At 35.2% G+C, this 12,246-nt stretch overlaps 1 protein-coding gene across 2 annotated transcripts; it reads right to left on the reverse strand.

Moving 5' to 3' along the window:
- Nucleotides 1-432: 432 nt before the first annotated feature.
- LOC132694723 (C-type lectin domain family 9 member A-like) lies at nt 433-11,759 on the reverse strand. Of its 2 annotated transcripts, XM_060658390.2 has the most exons (8): nt 11,615-11,759; nt 10,945-11,052; nt 8,744-8,842; nt 7,781-7,900; nt 6,598-6,684; nt 5,620-5,771; nt 3,544-3,650; nt 433-820 (listed from the first exon to the last, which is right to left on the reverse strand). In XM_060658390.2, the coding sequence occupies exons 1-8, from the start codon at nt 11,646-11,648 to the stop codon at nt 700-702; spliced, it is 828 nt and encodes a 275-aa protein (XP_060514373.1). In that variant the 5' UTR covers nt 11,649-11,759; the 3' UTR covers nt 433-699. The 2 variants fall into 2 exon arrangements, with proteins under 2 accessions (XP_060514373.1, XP_060514374.1); XM_060658391.2 differs by lacking the exon at nt 8,744-8,842.
- Nucleotides 11,760-12,246: the final 487 nt, after the last annotated feature.

Raw genomic sequence — 12,246 nt, forward strand, 5'->3', positions numbered from 1 at the left:
AGCGCAATGCCAGGCTCGATCCCACGACCCTGAACTGAAATCAAGAGTCAGACACAACCGACTGAATCACCCGGTCACCCCCAAAAGTAATCTTTAACAGAAAATACTCTTTTCACCGAGAAGAGAAGCAAGGAATTGAAGATAATAGTGAAATTGATATTTAAATCTGCTAGTAAGGCTTCTGTAAGCAATTTGGGAAAATAGGTGACTTCAGAAATTTATTTTATTTTTTTTTAATTTTATGTTTTTGTTACTATTGATACTCCTCCGTAGTTTTCACATCCTTTGTATGCTATGTGTTAAATTATTTAATACTTATATTTCCCACTGTATTTGTTCTAAAGGTTTATTTCCATAGGGTCACAACTATAAATGAATAAATAGACTCTGAAATGTAAAAGACAGCCAAAAAGACTAAGTAGTCATGACAAATAATGTTTATTAGTTCATTTATACAATTCTCATGAAATCAAACAGGTTCTGAATTTGTAACTTTTTGGTGCTACTCTGATATTTCTGCTAAAGCTCTAGGCTTTGCCTTCGTCTATCATAAAGTCATTTGACAGTTTCTGCTATGAGATAAAAGGGTTACAAATAACATGAAAAAAACAATAGAACAAAGACAAGCAGGTCTTGCGTCTGGAATGTTATTGAGATGTGACCCTCATAGCTTTTCTCATAACTTTCTTCTTCTGATTTTTAGTGGACAGCCTTCTCACACAGGCATGAAGAGGGTATGGTGCAGTTATCAGTACCAAGAGTGTGTGCATTTACATACACACATTTTCCCTGGAAATCCAGACTTGGCTCTGGTAAACCCCTGAGAAATTTAGAAAACACAGGTCACTGGCCATACTCATTATGTGTATACAAAATAGCATTACTTAAGAACTACTACGTGAAATTCACCACACTTAGCACTGTCAAGAACTCAAGGCAGTAAAGACACTCTCCCTCTTGCATAAAGACCTCATGCATTTACAGAAGAGATAAGATAGGCATGATGTGACAATTATTAACAAGTGGGAAAATACACACCAGTGTAAAAAGAAAGAGAATGCTCTGGCTGGAAAACTATGGCAATAGCATGAAAGGACATATGACCTGGGATATAAAATTATGGTTTAATACAGATTGGTATGATGGAAACCATTCAGCTATGCGTGTACAGCTGCAATTGGAGGAGAGATATTTTGCTTGTAAATGCATTACATTAGATAGTCAGCCGATATTAGTAATAAAATTTAGAATGTATATATACGTATATATACGTGTGTGTGCGTCTGTGTGTGTGATATTACAGGATGCTTCTCTCTGCTCTAATGTGTACTTCAATTTACAAAATCACCACTGACTTTAATGCCATACAGTAGATGCTATCTAATACTCGGGTTGAGTTTAGTCCCTAACTAAAGTTCTAGAGCATTTTAGGTCATTGTCAATAAAACTACTTCTCATCAACTCTACAGCAAAATTGGTTGTCTAATATTGTCTGGAAAAAGGTAAAGTCTGTCTACTGAAACATTAGATGTATATTGCCAATGAAATTAGAAAAAAAAAAGAATTCTGAACTGTGTAGGAAAAATAAATTGCTGAAATATTTTATTCTTTCTTCCAGTCATTAATCACATACATACTGAGTATTCTATGTGCCAAACATTGTACAAGGCTTGAAGTAGAGGAAAACATTCAAGTCCCAAAATTCTAATAACTATAAAGATCAACCAAAGCCATCCCATGTCAGCCTGAGTCTGGTTACTAAAATTATTAAAACATGTTTTTGTTGTCATAATGTTTACAACATTCATCGTTCTCCAGAAGACTGATGAAATTTATTGTGATTGGGGGACTGTGATTTAACTATATAAAGAGATCATGATCACATAAGAAACCTGATATAATAATATCAAAGCCTTCATAAAAAAACAGCATACTTAAGCCAACTTTGAGATGGAAATAGTAAAGCCCTTTATCTTTTATAATTTTTAACCTGAAAATGACATTGCTTATAAGGCAAAATTATCTGGCCACTTAGAATAAAAATATGCCAGAGATATATCTTGCCTTTCTGAATAGTTCGAAATGAAAGAATGTTATTTCAAAACAAATATGATGTTTCATTTGGCAAAGGAAGAAGAATAAAATTCATATTTAAAGTCAGGAAAAGTAATAAAAACTGGGGCGCCTGGGTGGCTAAGTCGGTTAAGAATCCAACTCTTGACCTGGGCTCAGGTCATGATCTCATGGTTCTTGAGTTCGAACCCCTGCGTCAGGGTCTGTGGTGACAGGTAAGAGCCTGGAGCCTGCTTCAGATTCTGTCTCCTTCTCTCTCTGCCCCTCTCCCGCTCACACTCTTTCTCCCTCTCTCTCTTAAAACTAAACATTTAAAAAAGTAATAAATAAAATTGTCAACCATGAAAATAAGCATAGACTCATAATTTGAAACAATAGCACAAGCAAGACCAGAAAAATATTCGTGGTTTTTTACACATTAAAACATTTACTATGAAATATTTAAATGACATATTAAATGAGTTAAATTATTTAAATATTACATTTTAGTGTATCAAAAATGTGACATTAAATTCAGTGATGAAAAAATAATCATTTAAACAGTACTCTGACAATTAGTTACCTAACTGAAATATACATATTAAGAACAGATATAATTATAATTATACATAAACACACATGTACCTGCTTCAGCTTTCTCCATTATATGTCAAAACAAATTTCAAATGAATAAAGACAATCTCTGTATACCTAAATGTTAACTTCCCATTCATGTAATAAAGGCAAATTACTTAAAGGGCAAATTACTAAAGGGAAAATCTGGTAAGATGTCTGAAAGAGAGGTTAGACACTTAATATATAACCATTCCAAAAATAAAAAATAAGTAAATAAATATGATAAAATGGTCAAAAGTGTTATTATAGGTTGTAGGAAAATGGTCTCACTAAATATCAGAAGACTATAACATAAAAGGACAAAATAAAAATAGTCAGCTATCAAAATTATCAAAACTTTGAAATATTACATTTGTCATACAGTGTTGAAGTAGATTTATATACATATTTTTTCAATAGCTATTGAATGTAACGTTTCTGGATCACAATTGACCAGTATGTGCTTAAAACCATAAAAAGGAAAATAAATAAATAAATAAAAAGAAAAAAGAAAATAAAACCATAAAAAGGACTCAAATTCTTTGGCCAGGGAATGACAATTCTATACTTCTTCCCAAAAGAGCAACATAGAGGTCCTAAAATTTACATATAATCATATTCTTGTCCATATTACTTTTCTTATCTAAAATTGTAAATAATCAGATTCTATAATTAGAGAGGCATATTTACATTAATTATAAAATACTTACGTGACTTTATGGTTTATAATATTGCTGACGGTATAATGTGAAATAACAAAGGCAAGGGGAAAAAAAAGTCTAAATTTTGTCCCCAGTCATCTCTATTTCCTCAAGCTCTTTCAGCAAAAGCCATTGAGAAAGGAAAAGAGAACTAAATTATATATTGGAAACTTACAGCCCAGGAGAAGGAGAGGAGCCATCCTCCCACTTCCATTCATTGTCCTCCTTCTTGTAAGACAGGCCAAGCCAAGTAGGACCTACTGCAATTAATTCCATGACATTCTGCATGGAAGCAAAAAATATAAAGCTATTAATACTAAAAGCACATTACAGACCAAAAATATGGAATTTGGGTCAGGTGAGAAGTAAAGAATCACAAAAAGAAAATATATATATACATACGTATATATATATATATATATATATATATATATGTATATATATACGTATATATATGTGTGTATATATATATGTGTGTGTGTGTGTGTATATATATATATATATATCCAATGATAAAAGAAACATAAAAAAATATATTTCAGTTCTGCAGTGCCCGTGCTTTTCTCAAACCAGGAATTATATACAAAGAAAAAAAGAAAGACTGCTAATAGAAAATCTTATATTCAAGAGGACACCACACAGCAAAAATGAATTTCTTCTATTTACCCATTCTATTGTTTAATCCAACTCTGTGTCTACTCTTCCACAGGAGACATATCATTGAACAAAAATGAGAACGCTTCCTGCTTTGGGTGATTGGGTACAGACAGAGGTAAACATACATACAAGTGATACATAAGGTGACACCAGCTATAAAAGAAACTAGAGCAGAGGACCACAGTGAGATATCATCTCAGACCTTTCAGAATGGTTAAAATCAAAACCACGAGAAACGGTGTTAGGAAGGATGTGGAGAAAAAGGAACTTGCCTTCACTGTTAGTGGGGAATGCAAGTGGTGCCGCCACGGTAGAGGACAGGGTGGAGGTTCCTCAAAACATTAAAAATAGAACTACCCTATGATCCAGTAGTTGCGCTACTGGGTTACCCAAAGAATACAAAAACACTAATTTGAAAAGATATGTGCACCCCTATTTTTATTGCAGCAGTATTTACAATAGCCAAACTATGGAAGCAGTCCAAGTGTCCATTAATAGATGAATACATAGAGAAGATGTGGTAGGTATGAATCACGTGATGTTACTCAGCCATAAAAGAATAAAATCTTGACATTTGCAGCATGGATGGATCTAGAGGGTGTAATGCTAAGTAAAATAAGTCCGCAAGAGAAAGACAGCCACCATATTATTTCCAACATATATGAAATGTACGAAACAAAACAAATGAACAAAGAATAAAAACAGACACACCAAAAAATGGACTCTTCACTATAAGGAGCAAACTGACGGTTACTAGAGGAGAAGTGGGGGATGGGGTGAGAGGTGAAATGGGTGATGGGGATTCAAGAGGTATGCTTATCAAAAGATAAAGAATGATTTCCTTATTTTAGCCCCTGGATTCAATAGAATAAGGTTAATTTGAAAAAAAAAAAAAGAGTACATTTATCATAATGAGCATTGGGTAATACATAAAATTGTTGAATCACTATGCTGTGCACCTGAAACTACTGTAACACCGTATGTTAACTATACTGCAATTAAAATAAGAAGTGGAAAGGCAAGGCAAGGCAAGGAAAGAAGAAAGGAAAGGGAAGGAGAGGAGAGGAGGAGAGGGGAGGGGAGGGGAGGGGAAGGAAGGGAAGGGAAGGGAAGGGAAGGGAAGGGAAGGGAAGGGAAGGGAAGAGAAGGGGGAAGGGAAGGAAAGGAAAGGAAAGGAAAGGAAAGGAAAGGAAAGGAAAAAAATTAAAGCAGGTTAGACTAGGAGTACAGAGAAGGGCATCTGTGGGAGACTGGGGGTGGACACTGATGTACAAGTTGCAAATTTAAATGGGGGTGTCAGGGCAGGTCATTGAGAAGGTGGTAACTGAATGAATGCATACTTGAAGGAGGTGAAATAGTCCATGGTTACATGAGAAAAGAACATTGCATGCAGAGGGAGCAGCAAATGCAACGTTTCTACAGGAAACCGAAAAGAACGGCTTGCTGAAGTGGAGCAGGCCAGGAAAAGATGAGTGAAAAACGAAGCAAGAGAGTACTCCTTTCTCTGTTTTTAGAGCCACAGGTGAACACTTCCTGTGACTGGTGCCTACTATATATTCATATCCCAGAAGTAAAGAAGAAAATACAATCTCACCTTTAACCTACTCCCTTCTGTCTTTAAAAATGTAGCATTCAAAGAGACACAAAGATCGGAACAGTTTAACCAAGAAACCATTTCCATGGTTTGGTGGTAGCAGTGGTCATTGGATTGAACCCAGTGTTTCAGAGGATGTCCACACCTGACTCCTAGGAAAGAAAATATTTTTTATTAAAAATTCAAGTCGGTTAACATACAGAGTAGTCTTGACTTCAGGAGGAGAACCCAGTGATCCGTCTCTTACCTAGGACACCCAGCATTCATCCCAAAGAGTTCTCTCCTTAATGCCCATCACCGTTTAACCCATCCCCCACCCATCACCTCCCCTCCAGCAGCCCTCAGTTTGTTCTCTGTGTTTAAGAGTCTCTTATGGTTTGCCTCCCTCTCTGGTTTTCTCTTATTTTTCCTTCCCTTCCCCTATGTTCATCTGTTCAGTTTCTCAAATTCCACACATGAGTGAAATCATACAATACCTGTCTCTCTCTGCCTGATTTATTTTGCCTAGCATCATACCCTCTAGTTCCACCCACATTTTTGCAAATGACAATATTTCATTCGTTTTCATTGTGAAGTATATATGTATATATATATATATATATATATACACACACACACACATATATACATACGTGTGTGTGCGCCTGTGTATATATATACACGTGTATATATTTATACACACACACACACATGTATGAATATACACATACACACATACATACACATACCTCATATCTTCTTTACTCATTCATCAGTCAATGGACATTTGGGCTCTTTCCATAATTTGGCCTTGTTAATAGCACTGCTATAAACATTGGGGTGTATGTGCCCAGGAAAGAAAATATTTACAACTCAGAGCCCACAGACCCTCAGAACCCACAAACAAGGCCTTATTGCTTCATACCTTTCCCTTTTCAGATAAATAAGACTGTTATTAAGAATTATTATCAACTCAGAATTTTTTCACTTCCAAATTACCTTGTTTCTGATTTAGTTCATGTAAAGCCTCAAGGAGATATTCCTGGCTTTGCAGCCACTCTAGGGTTTCCACATAGGACAATAAGGCTTCGTAATAGACGAGAAGACACATTACATCAGATATAGTCACAATAGGGAAATTATAATAATGAAAACTACCAAGTCACAATAATGAAATTACCACGCGGCAAAATACATAAATAATTTTGGACCATTCCCCTCTCTTCTGAATTACTTTTACCTTTAGCTGAAATAATCAATCGCTTAGAAACCAGCCTTTTAAAATGCACAACTTAGCGATCGTAATCAACAATACTGTATTAGAAATTCAAAGCTCCTAAGGCACTGAATCTTCATTGTTCTCAATACAGAATTGAAATGGTAATTATGCAACATGATATGCTACTGTAGTAATCATACTGCAATATACAAATGCATTAAACCAACATTTCATACATCTCAAACAGACACAGTGTTAGATGTTAAGCATATCTCAATAAAAAAAAAGAAAAAGATAGAAACCAGTCCTTTATCACAGCCTGTCACTAAAGGACTCCCACATGGTTGATTTAAGTATTCAAGATAGATTTGGTACCTCACAGGAAACAAACTAACATTCTAATGCATGGCCTTTGTAAAATACTTATTTATTGTAAATATGGACTATTTTATGTTACAATTACTTAACATAAAAGACGCTTTATGACGACTCTAGTATTTTCAACTCTTATTCTTAGGAGTTTGAAACTATGAAAACACCATGACTTTTCAGGTATTTAAATTCTTCCATTTCTATGCTCCACGAACATCTTGCACACCTCTATGCACACCTGGACATTTTGATTTATTTTTGGTTTATATGCTTTCTCCTGAGCCTCCCAATGGTAGGGTTCATACTGATCACTAGCCTAGTGGCTGGCATTTGGTGTGCATTGAACAAATGTGGATGAATAAATGAGTGAATGAGCTAATTAATTAATATAGGAAGTCTTGTCTCATAAATATGTGACTCACTCAGTTTCAGAAGATTATGTGAGGAACTAAGAGGCAAGAAGTCGTCAAAACAGCCATGCTGTTGTGTCAGAAGGCTCCTGTTACATGATGCAACCAACCATTTCGGGACCGCAACAAGAAGAACAATCTAGCATTCTGTAAAAAGAGTTTGTTCTAGCTTTCATATTACCTTTATTTTGGTCAAGAACATTTTGGACATGAAGAAATTTGTCTGCTTTGCTTTGAAAAGACTCAATCAATGCGTTAAGGCTCTTCATCTTGGTCGCTGATGCCTCAACAGTATGAAAGTCTAAGAACAAGAATTCCCAATACATATAAACCACATTCTTAATTATGATGTAGCAGTGTGTTCAATTATAAGGTATAATTTTTATAGTTTCCTCCCTAATAAAGGTCTCCATAAATATTTTCCAAGACTTCAAAAAGATCTATGGCTAAATACACTTTCATTTATCCACTATCATTTCTAAAGTCTCACCTAAAATATCAACCTAATTTCCTTAGAAGTTTGAATGCACGTTTCTATTAATAGAAAAATGGTACAATTCAAAACAGACAACGAAAACAATAAACATAGTCTTGAATAAATCTTTTGGCATCATGAATGGTTGATTTAATGTGTAGAATTTCACTTCCTGATCAAAATTACAGAATTTTGAGTTTCAAGCTGATGTTATCAAAGAGGAACACTTATTTTCAAATCACCAGTTGTGAATAATTTTAGTAGCGATAAAAACATTCTGCCAATCTAATTTAGGCTGCTGGAGACACTGACAATTTAAGCAAATTACAGAAGAAATTACTTTCTGTTTTCAAAGTAAATACAGTTGTAAATTCATTGAACTTATTTCTTAGCTAGTTGTAGTTTTCAAATAACAATAATAATCATTGCTATTACTATCTCTACAGCAATTGCAATAATATCACCTCCCTGGAAAAACAGGTGCAGTTACTGAGAGCTCACAGAGTTAAGTTATTTCATATGGTAAAAATTGTGATAATTGCATGTCATTTTTTATCTGTTCTTTTTTTACTTATGGCATTAAAACATTCACCAAAAACTATTATCTGAAAACGGTTTAAAACAATATGATAATCTGAGAAATCTTTTCCCCTAATAAATCAGACTTACACTGATAACCAAAGAATCCACATAATGCCAAGAGCAGCAAGCTGAAGATTCCCAGGACCACAGGAATGATTCCATACAGAAAAAAGGGAATAGAAGAAGCTAAGAAACAGAGTGAGTGATAATCAGAGATATTCTGAGCTCCTATTGTTTGAAAGATTAACACCACTATTAGCCATTGGCTATTGCTCTTAAAATATCCCAAATTTTCTGAAACATATTGTCCAATGAACTTTTAGGCTGAATGAGAAGGGAACAAAAGCTACTTAAGAGGATGTGCAGAAACGAATTAACATAGCAGACCTGACTACCATCCTTTGAAAGGTCTGCTTGTAAGGTTGGCCTTGGCTTGCTTCTGGAAACCTAGATTTCAAGAGGGTTTCCACAACAGTCATTGATAAGAGTGGCTCACTATTCCTGAACTGTTTATGCACACCATGTAGTTCATGATAATCTCCTGCTTTCCTTCTGAAAGTCTGGAGTTTTGTTACATGCCAGCCAGAGGTTGCCTGTGTAATCAGCCCCAATAACGACCCTGAACACCAAAAGTCTAATGAAGTCTAATGAGTTTCCTGGGATGGCAACATTTGACACACATTGTCACAACGTGCGGGGGGAATTTGCGTGGCCTGTGTGACTCTACTGAGAAAAGACCCTTGCAAGCTTGAGTCTAGTGTCCCCCGTTCTTCATTCCATCTACCTTTTCCCTTTGCTGTTTGGGCTTGGTATCCTTCCATTGTCATGAATCTTAGCTATAACTATGAGTATCTCTGTGAGTTCTCCCAGTCAACCATCAAACCTGAGCATGATCTTGGTTTAGTCATGGTCAGATGAAAAATTTATGTACAGGTATTAAATACCCTTAAATAACGGGTATAAAATTTCAGCTCAGATTACCTTATTCTCATTAATATAATCAGATGGGAGAAATGGTTAATTATTTTAAATATCTTCTGTTATTCAAATAGAATTCTTTCTGTGATCGTTCTCACTAGTGGTACATTCTTCTTAGAAAGAATTACTTTATAATAAGTCTTGGGGACTATTTTGGATTTAGGCCAAATATCTATAATTTCTTCAGTTTCACAACAATAAGATGCTACATCGCCACATTTTAGAAACCAAACTTTTAGCCATCGTGGTTTATAGTCTTTTCTTGGTATGTTTATTTCTTCTGAAATAAACTTATAGACTCTAGTTTTTAAAAAAAAAAAACGATTGGGGCGCCTGGGTGGCGCAGTCGGTTAAGCGTCCGACTTCAGCCAGGTCACGATCTCGCGGTCCGTGAGTTCGAGCCCCGCGTCAGGCTCTGGGCTGATGGCTCGGAGCCTGGAGCCTGTTTCCGATTCTGTGTCTCCCTCTCTCTCTGCCCCTCCCCCGTTCATGCTCTGTCTCTCTCTGTCCCAAAAATAAATAAAAAACGTTGAAAAAAAAAAATTAAAAAAAAAAAAAAAAAAAAAAAAAAAAAAACGATTATACTTCTGAAGAATTGCACTTCTGAAATGAGGTGAAACGCTGCCATAAAGAAAATGGTTATGTTAATAACTACTGTCCAAATCACTTCTTTAACTTTCTGAATAATGTAATGGCGGTTATCGACCAGAGGCATTTGTAACTGTCTGGAGACATTCTTGGTGTCATAACTGAGGGGCAAGGGCTACTGAGGAGCAGTGTGACTGGTATCTAGTGATTAGAAGCCAGAGATGCTACTAACCATCCTACAATTACTGGACCATCCCCCACAACATTTAGCCCAAAATGTCAGTGGTGCTGAAGCTGAGAGATCGTGCTCTACTAATGTTTCATTATGATCAAAAGGATGCAATCATATAGTAGGGTTCTACCTTTCTCGTCGTTTTATAAATCTGCTGAATTTTAAATCATGATCACATTTCAAATTTGCACCTTGATCATGTTTAAGTCTCTCCGTTTCATGCCAGGAAACAATTCAAAATTTGGACAAATGGCTTCTTTTGTATTTGAATATTCTCCTTAATGTATGAAATTTTCAAATGTCTTTGTGAGAAAATATGCTTTTGATTAATTACTATATACATTTTGAAAAACTTTTAATCTCTATATTTTCTCTAAATTGTAAAATTCCAAAATAGTAACAGCCAGAGAAAAGTAAAATCAGGTGAAGAAGTACCTTAAGATAAGAAAGAGAAAACACAGATCCATAAAATCTGGTATATATACTGTACCACTCATGTGAGTAGGCTCAGGATTTGGGCCCCATTCATCCTCTGGAGCAGGAGGAGGAGGAAGAGGAAGGTTCAAGTCCACAATTGTCTCTGTCTGCTCTGTGATTTCTTTTAGCATAGAAAATACATAATTAGTTGTTTTTAATGTATTTAAATTTTAGTTAGTCAACATACAATGCAATATTGGTTTCAGGAGTAGAATTAAGAGGTCCGTCACTTACACAACACCCAGGGCTCATCACAACAGGTGCCCTCATTAATACGCATCACCCATCTAGCCTATCTCCCATCCACCATTAATTTATATTCTTGTAAAGCAAATAAGATTAGAACTTAATGTAGAGATTCATGACTACTTTCAAAAATTGTTAGAAAAATGATTATAGTAGTACTGAAATTAGAAGCAGTCAAATCACATTTCAATCGAACAGCCCACTCAGCTAAAACTATTTAAATGATTGGTTATGCTTTTGGTTGAGCCGGGAACTACATCATTATTTCTGTTAATTTTATTTAAAAGCATCCTTTCAGTATATCTGAAAAATATTAAAGAAAATATAAGGCCTTTATGCCCCTGTTATAATCATAACCATCAATGATGATAGACAAAGATGATGAAAATTTTATTTTCATTAAAATGGTATAGGATTTTGAATGAAAAAAAAAATACCTGGAGGCTGCTGAGAGTCTGGAGCATTGGACATGATCAAGCCTTCTGGATAATTCCTTGAGCCCCGTGCTGAAAAGAAATCCACAAAGATGGTGGTAAGTGAATGAAGAGATTTGTTCTGCCACTACCCTAGAGTTGATGAAAAGTACGGACCTACCCTAAATGGGAGGCTACTTACAGTGTAAGATACTAACTTACTTTGGTAAAAACCACAAAGGAAATGTGAAAGCAACTGGATATATTTCTAACAGTTTTGCAAACATAAAAACTGTTCCTACTTCATTAAATTATGTACAAGCCTTTTAATAGCATCTGGTTTGTGCAAGTAATGGTCTGAAAATAAATTAGGAAAAGTCACTGTCATAACAAAAAATTGTAAATAAGTAGTCCCCAGTGAAAATTTTCATGAGAATTGGGTATGTACTAAAGGAAGACATAGGTACATGGAACTAAGGGTCGAGCCAGCTAGAGGGATAAGAAGGAAATATTGGAAATAACGGATATCTGTTAAAGAGAGATTTAAATGACACCCTATAGTAAATGTCTATTGAAGAATTAGACCACATAATAAAATCTATAGATCAAGATATTGACAGGTTGGCTTAAGGTTTTTTGGTACCAAGCCCCTCTGC

This window comes from Panthera onca, chromosome B4 (genome assembly GCF_046562875.1).
Source record: "Panthera onca isolate mPanOnc1 chromosome B4, mPanOnc1 haplotype 2, whole genome shotgun sequence".
Classification (NCBI taxonomy): domain Eukaryota; kingdom Metazoa; phylum Chordata; class Mammalia; order Carnivora; family Felidae; genus Panthera; species Panthera onca.